Raw genomic sequence first — 17,130 nt, forward strand, 5'->3', positions numbered from 1 at the left:
TAAAATATTAGGAGCATTATAAAACGCCATTAGGACCACACTGTACTCTTTAGGCACTGTATCAAAATAAGACGTGTGCACGGTTTAAAAAAAACAACACACAATTATAGTACTATTATTACTAGGAGTGCTGTGAGGCACTATGTTTAGGCATGGTGTTATAAAATATTATAACAAAACATGTTCAGGTACTGTTAAAAATTATCATTAGGGTGCCATTACTAGAAGCGCTGTGAGGCACCATGTTGTGTGTTCAGGCAGTGTTAATAATTTAAACATTTCTGGACATTTTGGGCATTCAACCACTGCATGTAGAAATGCAGTGCTACAAGAAGAGTTCAATTTGCCATGCCACCAATTGAAGCAGGAGTTAGTGACCAGGTGGAATTCTACACTTTGTGCTTCAGCAAATAGAGGAACAGCAACAAGCCATCCAAACCTACAGAAGCCATGACATAGGGAGAATGTACCTTAGTCCAGTATACTTTAGAATATTCTCTGTTATGCAAGCTACTAAAACCATTTGAAGTGAGTTGAGACACTGCCAGCATAAGTCAGATGATTCCCTTAATAAAACTACTGGAAAAGCAGCTAGAGAAACCGAAGTATATTAAATGAAGTGATTCCGATTTAAAAAAAAAAAAAACCCTACAACATTCTTATTTGTTTCGCCAGGACCAAAGGGTTGTCAAAATCTTGCAAATGGATCATTTTTGGCAATTATGCTTGAACTTAGGTTCAAGTCATATGTAAATTTCTCTGTTTCCAACTTCATAGATCTTAACTTGCTCAAAGAGCTCTCTGCATCTCTTAACAGCTCAAGTGGCACATGACACGACAACATCTTCAGTTTCTCCAGCAACTGGCAGGAAAAAGCTGACCTTTTCCAAGAGATCCACTGGTAATGAGGGAGAGTCAACTCAATGCATCAGAGTGACACAATGACACCTGGCCAGGCCTAAAAGAATTGCACAAAATGATTGATACCTCTACCATGACTCATGCTAATTTGTACATTGTCATTAATAGTAATCCTCCACCATTCTGTGGATTGTTATTTATCTGACTGTTGTACAGTCCCTTTAAATACTGGGAGAAAAAAACAAAACAAAAAATGCAATATGGAGCCTTTTTATTTACAAACTAGGTTTGGTTTACTTAAGCTGCCCACTCTCCACTGTATACTTGGAAAGAGTGTTCACACAGCCGGGAACCTTCTGTGCAATTGACATCGGAGGCGGCTTCCTAAAAATGTGGAAAAACAGGATTCAAAAGAACTAACAATTCCAATCTTAGCTGCCAATGATATTAACAGTGAGAAAATCAGCTTCACAGTTGAAAGATGACAAACACTGCTAGCTGCCTTAAGACCATTGGTAGCTTTTTTTGTGGGGGCCCAAACAAATCAAGCACTTCAGCCATAAAAATGGTAGTCCCGGTAGCTAAAATAATTTGTTAAACTGGATGTTTTTTTAAATATACAACATAAGTATGGGTGGGAAGGCCCAATGACAATTCCATCGTGCACTACTTTTCTTTTCATTATGGGCTGCATTTTTTTTTTGTTCAGCATTGATGAGTTTTCTGTATCTTGCAAGGCCATTTGAACATCTTATTGTCCTGACTCCTGAGGCCTATGATTTGCTGCATGTATCAGTTTACAATTGCAGAATTAAAACACACTTGGAGGCCTTTGGTTTAAGCATTTGGTCCATATGTGAAGTTTCATTAATTTTAATATTAATTCTTTTACCTGCCTTCTACTACTTTCAAAACTCCACCTCTATTTCCCTGTACTGCCCAACATTCTATGGGGTTGCATAGTTTATTAAACTGCCATCCTGTCTGCCACTGCTGTGCCACCTTGTTTCATAGATGTGCTTTATTCTTTAAATGGTAATGTGTTTGTGGCGCTGCTCTGTTGCTTAGTTTAGCCAGCCAACTAGCTAATAATATTGTGAGGTGGTCAAAATTGATAATTTAGGTTACTACTATAGGAACAAAAAAAAAAAAAAAAAAACCCGGCCCACATTAAAAACAATTTTAGCTTATATATATATATATAATTTTTTTTTTTTTTAAATCCAGATCAAAACACACAATTAATTAGAACCAAACAACTAGAGTCCTCATACATCTACTGATAATTCCTTTTCTTATACTGTTTGAGCTGTTACAAAAGGGTGTACAGTCAAAAGTAGAAAGTCCACAGCGAGGCCAGGGTTGTTTTTTTTTTTGTCTTTTTAAAAAAACAAAACAAAAAAAACACACTGCAGCATCTGAGCTATTGTGCAGATAAATTGCTTTTGCAACACTAAAAACAGGATGCTGAGAACACATTATACAAGGGAGGGAGAGAAAAAAAATTAAATGGTCATCACTAATGGGTATTTATTACCACCACAAGTTTTACTTACAATAAAAGGTATTATGAAGGTAAAGTTTGTAAGAACAGTAAGGTATGGGCCTTGTTCAACTATTCCACATGTAGCTGCCCTTTACTATGGTCCAGCTTCTCTTCCTGAAAAGTACTTTTAACTTTGTGTAAACCAGCTAATATTTTAGGATTAAAGATACCGTATGTATCTTCCCAGATTAAGAAAATGTTAATGCACAGGGTGAAGCTGTTAAATGTCTATCAGCCTATGGGATCAATTTCTGCATATTGCAGTCCAAAATTCCACAATTTACTAGAGAGTCTTGTGACTTGTCTGGCTCTGAGATAGGGATGGACTTCGGAAGCCTGGCATCAAATGATTGCAAGGCTTCAGACATCAAATCCAGCAATGTGACAACTAACCATTAGCTTTCCTGTCGGTGTACTGTATAGGGTGGGAAAAAAAATAAAATAAAAATGTAAAAACCAACCCCCAGACATATTATTCCAAGGGTGTGTACAAAGAAAGAGTTGAGGTGAGTATATACTGTACAGTGACGACATGCCAAAGTTTAGTGATACTTTATTGATTCAAACCAAATGCAATGAAGACAAAAAAATTGATTTATATTAAAGCCTTAGGACATGCAGTGTCACAGTATTTACAGTTGCCTTGAATATGCTGGGCTACGCACAGCCTTTTTAGGACATAAACAAAGAAAACAAACTCTTTTAACAAACATTTGCTTCCTAGAGCAGGTCAATGTAGACCTTTCTTTGCTCCAGTAAGTAGAGTTAACTGCTCTAGTTTGCCTGTGCACCAGTAATCATATCAAACTGCCAGTCCATCTTGTCAGGGGACACTGCAGAGACCTTAAAAGAGCAGACTGGAGGTGCTAGGTTACCAATTGGGATCTCTGAAGCACTTAACTGGCGCTGGTAGTGGAAAGGTTGAAGAAAAGAACGTCCTACATCCTTGTGTTTGATGCCCACCCACTGGGCAAAGGGGGTAGCAGACAGCTGGGCAGGCACCGGTGGTTCACATTCACTAGAGCCATTTGGGAATCTTAAGTCAGAAATGGAAACATCTAATGAAGGAGTATTCTCTTCTAATGCAGAGTTTATTTCAGAGATCTCCCACATTGGAGGAGCAGACTTCTGTAGTCCTATTACATTGACAACTACCTCTGAATCTTGCAGTTTTGATACAGCAACATCTACTACCGACAGGTCAGAGGTCTCCAAGCTCTCTTCCTTCTTATAAGGTGTGGACACTTTGGCACCATATAAAACACCTATTATTGAGTTATTAAATTGGTTAAGAGGTTCAGAAGCCAAGGAGGACTGTTCAAAGACTAGATCATCAGGATTGAGGGGAGACTTGCATATTGTTTGTCCAACATCTTCTACTCCCAGCCAAAGATTTCCTCCTCCTCCACTTGCTAGTGGTGTAGTTTCTGATGTTTTCATAAAGAAAGGTGATCCCCCAGACTTTTGACATGTCCTATGGTCCCACTGCCCAAGCTGTGGATTATATGGAGAAGAATTGCCACGCATTGCAGCTACAAAACCCAAATCCAAGATCTCAGTTAGTGTGAGATTGGGGTTAGACATGAAGAAGCTTGTCCCACTGCTATCCCAGCCAGAAGACATTCTGATATCAGCTTTAGTCTGCAAACCACTATGAAACATTAGGAAAGGTTAGTGAGCTGAGAACATAGGCTATTAAAAGCAGCTACAGAATGCATCTCTATGCTCAATCTATTATGCTAGAGTGAAATAACATTCAAAATGCACACATTAACACGCCATGTTGGAAGCATTACGCCTTTAAAAGTGTAGACTAGTTGTAGAGAGAATTACCAGTTTAAAAAAAAAAAGAAAAAAAAAAAAAAGTGGTGTCTATGGACCAAATTCAATGCGATGATGAATAGCCATGGGAGGGAGCTCCCACAGCTATTCAATAAACTGTGCCATCTGCCTGGTCGGGAATTGGATAAGTCAGAAAATGCTGGTTCTTGCAAATTAACCTGGTGTTAAGGCGCAGTAACCAGCATCTTCTGACTAAAGAGTTGGGCGCGCAGCTGTTAGCGCTGTGCTAAGCCAACAAACAGCTGCGCGCCCGGCACTTGTCTGATTTCTCCTCGCATCCCCAGGGGGTTGAGAGAAGTTCTTTAGCTGCCCAAACAGCACGTTTTATTGAAACTCCCTCCCCTGACTATTAATCACACTAATTGAATTTAGCCCCATGTATCAATAATCGCAGAACTACTGCAATTAAGGATCTCTAGCGTGGCAGATTTAAATTTTTAATGTACACATACTGTAAACCCTCTTGTAACAAACATTTGCTTCCTAGAGCAGGTCACTGTAGAAACTCGCAAGGATAGCAGTTATGGTAGTCACGGTCCCTGAGAGTTTTTCCCCTGGCATTTTGTTGAAGTCTTTAAAGTTTGTTTTATGGAAAGCCACCACTTCACATGCGCACAGAGTCAGTTTCCGCTGGAGAAAGAGATCGGAAGTGCTCTCATCTGCTTGTAAGCCTCCATAGGCTTAAAGCAGTTTACACCACATCTGAAGATTGTGTACTGTAAACTAATGGGGCCAAACTCGGTAAATAGCAGTTATTGACAATAATGGAAAATGAAAACTATTAACATCACTTGTGCTGTTAACAAAAAACCAAGCAGCACTATACCACACAAGACAGTCAGCAATTACATTACCAATTGGAAAAAAAAAAAAAAAAAAAATTAACATACCTTGGTTAACTCTTTCTTAGAAATCCACAGTCTACAGGAATTAAGTTGGGGGGGGGGGGTATGTAGTTGGAGTAATCCATTGCACCAAACAGCTACAGCTTTCAAGCTCCCAGCATGCATAGGGCCTCCTCCCTATATACCCTGCCCCCAGCCACTCAGCTTGTAAACATGCCTAAAACAGCAAGAGACGGAAAGTGGAGAAGTACAATGTACACAAGAAAAATAAATTAAGAGGGAATCAGTGACACAAACAAATCCCAAATAAGGCCAGGTGCCCTGTGGACCTCGAAGAAAAAAAAAAAGTTAAGGTATGTTATACCATGACTCTTATTTTCTTCTTCTTCTTCAGGGTCCACAGGAACTAGCTTAGGGATGTCCTAAAGCAGTTCCCTTAAGGGTGGGGACGCTCCTGAGCAGAAAGGAGAATCCGCAGCCCAAAGGAAGCATCCTGGGAGGCAAAAGTATCAACTGCATAGAATTTGATAAAAAAAAAAATAAAAAAAAAAATTGTGGGCCGAAGACCAAGTCACCGCCTTGAACAATTGTTCTGCAGAGGCACCATGTCTAAATGCCCAAAATGGTCTCAGGAGTAGAATGTGCCGTCACTGTGTTTGGAACAGGGAGATCAGCCTGATTATACAGTGCATCCGGAAAGTATTCAGTGAGTCACTTTCCACATTGTTATGTTACAGCCTTATTCCAAAATGGAATTTATTCATTTTTTCCCTCAAAATTACACACACAGTACAAAGTTGAGATTTTTGCAAATTTAATTAAAAAAAAAAAAAACAAAACCCATAAGAAATCACACAAGTATTCACAGCCTTTGCTCAATACTTTGTTGATGCACCTCTGGCAGAAATTACAGCCTTGTCTTTTGGCATATGATGCCACAAGCTTGGCACACCTATCTTTGGGCAGTTTTGCCCATTCCTCTTTGCAGCACCTCTCAAGCTCCATCAGGTTAGATGGGAAGAGTCATTGCACAGCCATTTTCAGATTTCTCCAGAGATTTTCAATTGGATTCAAGTCTGGGCTCTGGCTGGCCCACTCAAGGACATTCAGAGTTGTCCTGAAGCCACTCTTGATATCTTGGCTGTGTGCTTAGGGTCATTGTCCTGCTGAAATATCAACAGTCGTCCCAGTCTGAGGTCAAGAGTGCTCTGGAGCAGGTTTTCATCCAGGATGTCTCTGTACATTGCTGCATTCATCTCTCTATCCTGACTAGTCTCCCAGTTCCTGCCGCTGAACAACATCCCAACAGCATGATGCTGCCACCTCCATGCTTCACTGTAGGGATGTATTGGCCTGGTGATGAGCAGTGCCTAGTTTCCTCCAAACATAATGCATGGCATTCACACCAAAGAGTTCAATCTTTGTCTCATCAGACCAGAGAATTTTGTTTCTCATGGTCTGAGTCCTTCAGGTGCATTTTGGCAAAAACTCCAGACGGGCTGCCATGTGCTTTTTACTAAGGAGTGGCTTCCGTCTGGCCACTCTACCATACAGGCCTCTTTGGTGGATTGCTGCAGAGATGGTTGTCCTTCTAGAAGATTATTCTCTCCAGAGGAATGCTGTAGCTCTGACAGAGTGACCATCGGGTTCTTGGTCACCTCCCTGACTAGGGCCCTTCTCCCATGATTGCTCAGTTTAGATGGCCGGCCAACTCTAGGTCGAGTCATGGTGGTTCAACTTCTTCCATTCACGGATGATCGCGGCCACTGTGCTCATTGGGACCTTCAAAGCAGCAGACCTTTTTCTGTACCCTTCCCCAAATTTGTGCCTCGAGACAATCCTGTCGGAGGTCTCCAGACAATTCCTTGGACGTCATGCTTGGTTTGTGCTCTGACATGCACTGTCACGTGTGGGACTTTATATAGACAGGTGTTTGGACATTATTTTGAAAGGCAAACAACTGAATTTAGCACAGGTAGACTCCATCCTCGAGATGTTCCTACATCTTAATTGATCAGTGGAAACGGGATGCACCGAAGCTCAATTTTGAGCTTCATGGCAAAGGCTGTGAATACTTATGTACATGTGATTAGTTTTTTTTTTTTTTATTCATTTTGCAAAAATCTCAAACTTCACATGTTGTCATTATGGGGCATTGAGTCTAGAATTTTGACGACAAAAATGAATTTATTCTGTTTTGGAATAAGGCTGTAACAAACAAAATGTGGAAATGTGAAGCACTGAATACTTTCGGGACGCACTGTACACCTGAGATAGTCATACGCAGCCACAGAGCCAGAGTCGGCTAGTTAGCTGGCCAGCCTCACTTATTTAAGCCATAAAAACAAAAATGCATAAGGATTGTCTGATGAAAGTGGTACGATCCATGTAGATACGAAGAGCTCGAACCACAGCCAGAGAAGCTTCACCTACAGAAAGGCCAGAAGACTGAAAGGCTGGGACTACATTTTCTTAATTTTTATTTAAAAACTGGATGCCACCTTTGGTAGGTACCCCACCATTGTTCGGAGGACAGCTCTGTTCTGATGGGGATGGGGGGTTAGGGGGGAGAGCAACATGAAAGTGCTAAACGTCTGGCTGAGTGGCAATTCTGCGCTAGAACCAAACGGACAATGCAGAAACCTGAACTCTCAAGGTAGCCAGGCAAAGACTTAAGTCTAGTCCAGCCTGAATAAAAGCAAGAACTCGGGAGACCCTGAAAACCTTAGGGTCATTCTCTGTGGGAACACCAATAAAAAAAAAAAAAAAAAAGAAAAATGAATGCCAAATCCTGTGATAGATGCAGACCAAAGCAGGCTTCCTTACCCCAGGCATAGTCTGAATCACAGAAGTAGAAAAACCCTTTGGCCCTTAAGACGAAAGACTCAAGAGCCATTAGTATCATCCTGCTGCGTTCCTGCTTGAATTTTCTGACAACCCTTGGGGAGGAGGGAGATCGGAGGAAACTAATATGCCAACTTGAAGTCCCACCTCACCACAACAGTGTCCACAAAGGCAGCTGGGGGGTGATGTCAGACTGAATCTGGACAGGCCTGCTGTGAATGCAGCCCTGTGCCGGAATGAGCGCCCTGTGCACCGCACGAAGCTCCAGGATATTTATGGGCAGGTGACTTTCCTGAGCGGTTCTACTTCCCTGACAGGTGATGACAGTTCACCACACCCCATCCTTGCAGACTTTCATCTGTGGTGAGCACTCAATCTGGGATCCATAATGGGCAACCCTCGTCTAAATGAGTCATCTGCAGACACCACACAAGGATAGGCGAATTTCTGGCAAGATGCGCATCACTTGAGACTATCAGTTGATACCGACTATTCCAATGAGACAGAATCCATCATTGCAGGGTTCTGGAATGGAACAGGGCAAGCACCACCATGTCAAAGGTGGATACCAGTACCTGGATTGCCAAGTGAACTGACTCAGATTGTGGAGCAGTTTGCATACCTGTACTTGTAGGGCAGCAATCTTGTCCACTGGAAAAAGAAACCTTTGCCCCAGAGAATTCAGCAGCACCCCCAAAATGTACCATCTGCTGAGTTGGAGACAGAAGACTTCTTCCAATTGATTATCCAGCCGTGCTCTTGTAGACAGGCAATGGTCATTTGGAGATTAGGCTTCATAACCTCCAGAGATTGTGCCAATATCAGGAGGTCGTCTAAGTATGGTAGTATCCAGAATCCTTGTTGTCTGAGATGAGCCGCCTTTAGCTTGGTAAATACGCGAGGCGTTGTAGACAGACCGAAGGGCAGAGCCTGAAGTTGATAATGTTGCCGACCCACTGCAAGCCTCAGAAACTTTTGGAGACCATGCAATAGGTACATGCCGATATGCATCCTGTATGTCTAGGAAAACCATGAAATCTCCAGGCTCCAGCACTAGCATATTGACCGTAGGGTTTCCATACAGAATTTGGGTACATGGATGAAGTTTTTGAGTCTTTAAATTCAGAATAAGGCGACGAGACCCATTTGGTTTCAGAATCAGAAACAATTTTGAATAACTCCTTCCCTGCAGTGGCATAACTTCATCCCAGGTGCCCGGAGGCAAGATAAATGTTGGTGCCCCCCCCCCTCCCCCCAAACTAAAATGTACCACCCCCCCCCAGCACCTATGCCAGCCCCAGCTGCCACCGCCCCCCTTATGCAGTTCTTTATATAATGCCCCCAGTAGTGGTCCACCTATGTAGTGCTCCCCAGTAATGGTCCCCCTATGCAGTACATCCAGTAGTGAGGTCCCTTGTAGATGGCCCCTGTAGTGATGGCCCCCACCGCGCATACACACACACACACACACACTTACCTGCTCCAGTGCTGCTGCAGTCCATCCCTGGTGTCTGCTCCTCGGCACTATGGGAGTGACGTCATTACGTCACTCCCATAGTGCACTGCGGGACCCGGAAGACGGAGCTCACTCCTGAGCTACGTCCGCTACTCTGCACTATGGGAGTGACGTTATGACATCACTCCCATAGTACACTGCGGGACCCGGAGGGAGCTCCGCCCTCCGGCTACCGCCAGGAGGATAGGAGCCGGGCGCCCGCTGGTAACACACTCAGCGGGCGCTCGGCAAATTGAGGGTGCAGGGGTGCGACTGCACCCCTTGCACCCTCCGTAGTTACACCAATGGAGGTGGAGCGCCAATCAGCGGCGCTCCTTCTCCATGCAGCTACCGGGGATAATGGAGCTGGGTGCCCCCTTCAGGGCTGACGCCCGGCGGCAAATGACTCCATTGTCTCCGGGAGTTCCGCCACCGCTTCCCTGTTCTGTCACAGGAACAAGATTATAACCCCTGACCTCAGGAGGGCCAAAATACTCTTGAAGGGCCAAGGCCTTGACTGGGTCTGAAGGAAGGGTTGTAGAGGGAAAAAAAAAAAAAAATTAAGGGGAGATGCCTCAGGAATGTGAGGGTGTACCCATGAGCAACTACTTCTCCCCGTAGCAGTCTGATGCCAGGGGTAAGAAAACTGGAGAAGTCGGCTTCCCACCCTGAGATCCCCTAGGGCGAGGCCCGCTCCATCAGGCAGCGGGCTTACCGCCCGGCTTGAAAGCTGGACATTTGACTGACCAGGATTTCCTAGTCTGCGTTTTCTTGTGGGAAATATCCCGTCTAGAGAAAGGCTGTCCCTACGCCCTTCCCTGTGGGCGAAAGGACGGCTGCTTATACTTAGAGGGCAACCCAGCAAATTTAGATGCTGCTAGAGCAGTCACTATGTTATCCAATTCCGGCCCAAACAGTACCATCCCAACAAAATGTAAATACTCAAGGGCTCTCTTGGACAGTATCTGCTTTCCAGGTTCTTAGCCACAGGGTCCTCCGAGCAGCCACAGAGGTTGCCAATACTTTAGAAACCAGAATACCTGCATCAATAACGGCTTCCACAACATATGCAGCTGCTTCTCGCATTTGGAAGAGACAACAGCTGTTCGCTGGTAGCATCTGGCATACTATCTTCCAGAGATGTCGTCCATTCTTCCAAAGCCTTGGCCACCCAGGCTATAGCCATAGGTGGCCTGGTAATAGCTCCAGATAATAGAAGGAAAAAAAAACAATACAAAAACAAAAAACAAAACTGGATTTCTATCTGTAGCCTCCTTAAGTGAGGATGCAGCAGAGATAGGTAATGTAGAGCTCTGGATCAATCTCGTCACGTGAGCATCTACCGATTGGAGGAACTTTCCATTTGCTACACTAACCCGGTAAAAATGGGTACTGGGAAGTTAAATTCTTTGTCACATGGAAACTCCTATCTGGAGTATTCCATGCTTCAGACATGAGAGCCATCAGTTTAGGCATCAGAAGGTGGCAAATGATTATTTCCTTCAGTCTGAAGACTGGAATCTTAGATTTATGCAGAACCTCCTCTTCCTTTATACTTAGGACAGAGCTAACTGCTCTCACCAGAGAGGTGACATCTGCCGAGGATTGGTGGTCTTCCTCAACAGACTAAGAACCGGAACTCTGAGTATCAGAGTCTGATGATGTGGTGTGAGGATCCTGAGGCAATGCCTGAAGGGATACTCTTATGCTCTTTTTTTTTTTAATCACAACTGGACTATTCGCTTGCATTACATGCTGAGCGGCTATTGACTGTAGCATACTCTGACTAGAGTGAGCTTAAGCATCAAAGCTAAAAGGATTCATGGGAGACTTCTACATAGAAGGATGAAAATGTTGTGGGTACCCCATAGAGGGATGCAGCACCACTGCAGGAGCCTGTGACGCTGCTGCATGGTCCAATAAATTTTACAAAACCTAAAACCAAGAGGTCACCCAAGGTGGTTCTTGTGCTGGTGCGGATGTACCAGATTGGAGAAGAGGCTGTTTATAACAGGCCCTACGCAAACCATCCTGCACAAAATACTGTTCTGACAAGCTTGCTGAACAGGATCTACATTATACCAGCGTAGGAGGCTCAACCTCCTCATTCCCCGTGGTTTTAGACATAATGTATCACAGGTATAAATGCAATGTGACTGTCTTCAAAAATAAATGTGTAAGACAATGAAAAACCCCACACCCCTGTACAGAGGAATGTGGAGAAACTCTGATAGACATATCTGACAGTTTAGAAAATAAAAGACAGTGTCATTACAGCAGCTAGCATTAAAGTCACATACAATGAAAATATAATTGAATATGCAAGTGTAAATGCAAATGGGCTCTGAATCAACTGACCAAACCCCCGGGGGCTTGGTAGAATATAGAGCACTGTATACCTGACCCAAGGGAGTCTGACCCACACCTCTGAGAACCAACGGCTTTCAGCAGCACACCATAGGTGAACTACGAGCGTCTCAATACATGAGGTGGTCATAAATAACAAACCAGCGGGAACCCACACAGGAATTTGCATCTGGGTTAGGGGAGGAGCGGCCAGGGCCTCAGTAGTAGATTTAAAATAAAAATAAATAAAAAAAAAAAAAACCCCACCACAACAATTTAAAGGATGACACTATCTCAATAGTCAAACCACCCAAAAATAAATAATAATTTCCTTGGTTTTCAAAGTGTTTAAGAGTAAGCAATTCTCCTTACTCCACTCAAAACATTGACAACCTTAGTTCTGTATGAGTGTTCATCCATTGTTTATTAGACCAACGATGGCAACAATCTGTGAACTACACAATCTTAACAGACCATGAGTGTGACTCGCATTCATAGGGGCAACAACGAATACAGTGCCGGGCTCAGAACACATCCCTCCAGGACCACTACGTTTAGCACCTTCTCTTTCGAGGTACTTCTCCCCTACTTAACCACCTGGGGCCTATCAGATAAAAAGTTAAAACAACCCACAAGTAAAATAATTTAAGCCCAGTCCAAATAGTTTAGCAATCAATGAACTGGGTACAATAGTACTGAATGCTGAACTAAAGTCTACAAATAAAATTCTTGCATAAGTGTTTCTAGCTTCTAGGTGAGACTGTACCTGGTACAAGTGAGTAAAACAGCATGCTCCATAGAGCGTTTTGCCCTAAAGGCAAACTGCCAGGGATCAAAACCCACTTAAAAGTGTGACCTAACATGGTTCAAACACTAACCTCTTGAAACATTTAAAAACTAATGTCAAAGTTATTGGATGATAATAGTTTAAACATTTTGGAATTCCATTCTTGGGAATAGGAACTAAAGTAGTTGACTTAACACATGTAGGGATCATACAGTAGGCAAAGGATAACTGATCACTGCACTCCTTCAAAAGTTTGCCCTTGATACCATCCGGACCCACAGCCTTCCTAGGGTCCAGACTAATTCACTGATGGACAGCAGATTCATGCATCACCAAGGGAACTGCCCTACTCTGTTCCAGGGTCAGACAATTGGCTTATTTGCGTTATTAAATCTGGAGTATAACCAATTTACAGCCTCTACCAGGGAATTATCTGCACACCAGCAACATCCGATTTAGCTTTGTAATCTGTGAGCCTCTGCAAGCATTGTCACATGCACCTAGAATCACCATTTTGGCCAAAATGCTCTTCCATTTTACTGCATAGGCTGCTATGGCACACCTAATTCCCCTCCGTAGGTCTGCCCTAGCAACGCTGTACCCATCCTTGTCACCAGACCTAAAAAGGTCCTATCATGTCCTAAGTAGACAATGAACTTCCCCATGCAGCCAGGGTTTCTCGTTTGAAAGCACCTTAACATTTCCAACAGTTATGCCCTCCACACAACAATTTCTGTACCCTTTGACCATACAAGTTAAAGATCCACATCTACAGACCCATTTACTACAGATTCCTCAAAAAAAAGATCCCAGTTTGTAAATTTCAAACTATCTTGCAGACATTCAGCGGCCATTTCTGGCCACAACTGGACACATTTCCTAATTGGTTTAATAGACTTAATGGGTACATAAGTAGGAATCAACAATAGGGATATCTGATCTGATTTCCCTATATGGGCACATACAACAGTCATATCCTAGCGTGAAATTTGTATACACTTGATCCAGGAAGTTTCCTCCAAGAGTTTTAACCACAATATTTTTATAAAATGTAGGCAAAATCAAATTTAAATCCACTCCATTAAAATCACCGGCTGGCCACAACATACGCCCCTTCCACATAGGCAGATTGCAGTTTGGCCACAGCATCATATAATAAATCCAGAGCACAACCCCCATTTGACTGTGGGGGATATAGACAGTCATTAAATATTACGGCCGTGAATTCTCTAGGCCTGTGTTTCCCAAACTTTTTTGAATCACGGCACCCTAGAGTAACGGTCCAAGCCTCCACCACACAGCGTCACTGCCACCTCTCAGGGGGTACACAGTCCTCAACTGGCAAATTCTGAAGCCCCCAAATAGGAGTAGTAATATAACAAGCCAGTCTATTAAAATGTAGAGCGCACTGTTCAGCCGCAGCGTCCATGCGCACCGCCATCTTGACTGACTGCGATGCTACTTCACACTCTGTTGGAGATTTCTGTGAAAACTCCTGTATTGTGCTATTCGTACGCAATTCATAAAAATATGCAGAAACTGCAGTTTCTACATCTTTATGAAAAAAAACAAAAACACATTGTTAAATAGGCCCCTTAGACTTTACAGGTGGATGAGAGGATGCAGAACAGAAATCCCTTAAAACAAGCTATGATCAGGTTATTATTTTGATAATGTAGGAGTTGAAGAATTTGTTTAGCCCACAGCAATGTTCCGTCACTCAAATGAAACAAGCCAGTTTACTACATTTCTATGCTTTGTTCCACTTTAAAATTACCTTCTTTAAACATGGAAATGACCATGGTACCAGAGGCTTTGATCACTATGGAATATCACCTGCAATTAGTTGTTTGATATAGACACCCATGACCTAGTAACCTTACTGGTTCTAAACAGGTTCCTGAATTTTGGATCATCTCAGAATTTTCTTCATGAGCCAAATCAACATTTGGCAACTGGATTGCACTATTCCCTCTATATAGCACAAATATATTACACTGGACTTTACAACACATTAATTCACATTCATGCCATTCACCACAGGCATAACTACCGTAGGTGCAAGGGGTGCAGCTGCTATGGGACCCATCTTCCATATCAAAGCTGTGCGTTATATACTTTTTTTTTTTAGGATTGGGTGTTACATAAGGGCCCTTACAAACTTTATGGGGCATTGAAATACCTAGTTACGCACCTGCCTGTCCCAGTGGTTTTTAACAGCCAGTTCCATTCCACAGGAATAAATAAACCAAGTTCAGTTTGGTGAGAATCTAGTTTCTGGACATTTTAAGACAGCAGAAGAAAAATTAGAGTACTCCATAGGACAAGGTTTCTCACACTCTGCCCTCAGGACCCCACACAGATCACCCAGCAGGTGTACAGGTACATTAGTTACTCACAAATTTTAAAAAGATCAATAGGTGGAGCTAATTATTTCACTTACAATTTGGCGAGGAGCCTGGAAAACATGTACAGTTTGGGGTATGGGGTAGACAGTTTGTATGTCCTATGGCACAAGTTCTCATACAAAGCAAGACATTCTCTGTACAAATACTAATCCTTTAGCAATAGGATATACCAGCTCACACTAATAAACAAAATGTGACAGCACTACAAGATCTGGAAAGGCAACACTTACTTATACAAAATAAACATTTACAAATATATGTAGTAAGAGGGGGTGACTATACATATTTTTAGGAACTGAAACATTCTAACCAGTGCTTATAAAACAAAAAAGTTACATGTCCCAGAACTTCTCAAACATCACATTGGTCAGCATACCTAAATACAGACTATCACATGCAGGGATAGAAAAAGTGTCCATTCCAACTACATTATCTATACTAGATTTAGGGGGGTATTTATCAAAGCGCAGAGGGAAAAAAAAAATTGAGATATAAGTTACCAACCAACCAGCTTCTGTAATTGTTCAAACACAGTCTGTAAAATGTAATTTAGAAGCTAATTGGTATTTCAGCTCTCACAATTTTATCTCTCTAAGCTTTGCTAAATACCCTCCCCCTCTTCCCCTTTGTGTGTTCTCAAAGGTAATTGTACAACATTACAATATACTTTGCACAGCTGCCTCTCACCCATAACAAACTTCTTCCCCTTACCTTTTTGCTCTTCTCTGGTAAACTACTGTACCAACCTACCTTACTGCTTTTGATTTATACTTATGGGGTGTTTGCAATTAGCAAAACAATTGTGTTGGCTCAGCTGCAATCTATTGTGGATACATGAGAACTTGCTGTTAAATCTCTTAAGCACTGGTTTGGTTTTATGGAAAACCACATAATACAACTTGTCAATTAATTTGGTAAGATAATCTTAAAGGGAAAGTACATAATATTAGACAAATATGGTTTGATTTCACTTTACTTTTCTCAAAATTTTTTTCTTTCCAAACACTTTTTCCCCCATGTCAATATAGAGTAAGGGGGAGTTGTATTACAGTGGCAATTAAAATGCCACTAATGCTCTACCTGAGCAAGAAGTTATAACATCAAGATGTATTCAGGGCCGGTGCAAAGTATCTTGGCACCCTAGGCATTTCTTCAGCCTTGCCCCCCCACCCTCGGATAGATACACAAGCCTTTATACAGTGCCCCCAGCAGTGGTCCCCTCTATGCAGTGCCCCTTATACAGTGGCACCCTAAACAGTGTTCCCAGTAGTGGTCCCCCTATGCAGTGCCCCTAATATAATGTCCCCAGTAGTAGTCCCACCTACGCAGTGCCCCTTATCCCTTGTATAGTGCCCCAGGTAGTGGTCCCGCTATGCAATGCCCCTTATATAATGCCCCCAGTAGTAGTCCCCCCCTGTGCAGTGCCCTTTATATAGTGCCTCCAGTACTAGTCCCCCCTGTGCAGTGCCCCCAGTACTAACCCCCCCAGTGCAGTGCCCCCAGTAGTGGTCCCCCCAATGTAGTGCTCCCAGTAGTAGTCCCCCCCCAGCAGTGCCTCCATTAGTCTCCCCCACAGCTGTGCCCCAGTAGTAGTCCCCCACCTATGCAGTGCCCCCAGTAGTAGTCCCCCACCTATGCAGTGCTGCCAGTAGTGGTCCCCCCCAGCAGTGCCCCCAGTAGTTGTCGTGCGCCCAGTAGTATCCTCCCCCCAGCAGTGCCCCCAGTAGTTGCTTCCCCCCAGCAATGATACCCCCCCCCAGCAGTAATCACAGATAGACACACACGGAAGAAAAAAACAAAAACCTCCACTTACCTAAATCCCCTCTCTGGCGTCCGCTCCTCTGTCCCCCGGGCCGGCCCGCTCTGCATGACGGGAGAGACGTCATGACGAGATCCGTTTCTTCATAACTGCGCTAGCTTCCTGGAAAGTTTTTGCAGGCCTTTCAATAAGCCACAGTGTGGCTCTTCTGTAGCCTCTGTGATTCAAACAGTATAGTTTGCTACCTTGAGCTCATGTCACTGTTACTCCTGGCTGGTAAAGCAGATATACAATATGCCACAGTGTTTTGAGGGCACATACAGTGCCTGGAAAATGTCATCCGTTTTATTCCCATCTAGGCAGATGTTACAGACTAAAATAACCCAGTGGCCATAAA

General features: G+C 43.2%; 1 protein-coding gene across 3 annotated transcripts; it reads right to left on the reverse strand.

Annotated features, from left to right (window-relative positions):
• Nucleotides 1-2,943: 2,943 nt before the first annotated feature.
• LOC148514896 (uncharacterized) lies at nt 2,944-15,720 on the reverse strand. 3 transcript variants are annotated; one of them, XM_088480789.1, is made up of 2 exons: nt 15,686-15,720; nt 2,944-4,058 (listed from the first exon to the last, which is right to left on the reverse strand). In XM_088480789.1, exon 2 carries the CDS (start codon nt 4,028-4,030, stop codon nt 3,182-3,184), a length of 849 nt encoding a protein of 282 aa, XP_088336915.1. In that variant the 5' UTR covers nt 4,031-4,058; nt 15,686-15,720; the 3' UTR covers nt 2,944-3,181. The 3 variants fall into 3 exon arrangements, with proteins under 3 accessions (XP_088336915.1, XP_088336917.1, XP_088336916.1); XM_088480791.1 differs by lacking the exon at nt 15,686-15,720 and adding an exon at nt 15,351-15,373; XM_088480790.1 differs by lacking the exon at nt 15,686-15,720 and adding an exon at nt 14,761-14,784.
• Nucleotides 15,721-17,130: the final 1,410 nt, after the last annotated feature.

This window comes from Taudactylus pleione, unplaced genomic scaffold, assembly GCF_031769625.1.
Source record: "Taudactylus pleione unplaced genomic scaffold, aTauple2 ptg000256l, whole genome shotgun sequence".
NCBI lineage: Eukaryota > Metazoa > Chordata > Amphibia > Anura > Myobatrachidae > Taudactylus > Taudactylus pleione.

Bases quoted from the DNA above. Each gene is read 5' to 3' on its own strand.
- LOC148514896 (XM_088480789.1), bottom strand. From the start codon at position 4,030: ATGTCTTCTGGCTGGGATAGCAGTGGGACAAGCTTCTTCATGTCTAAC.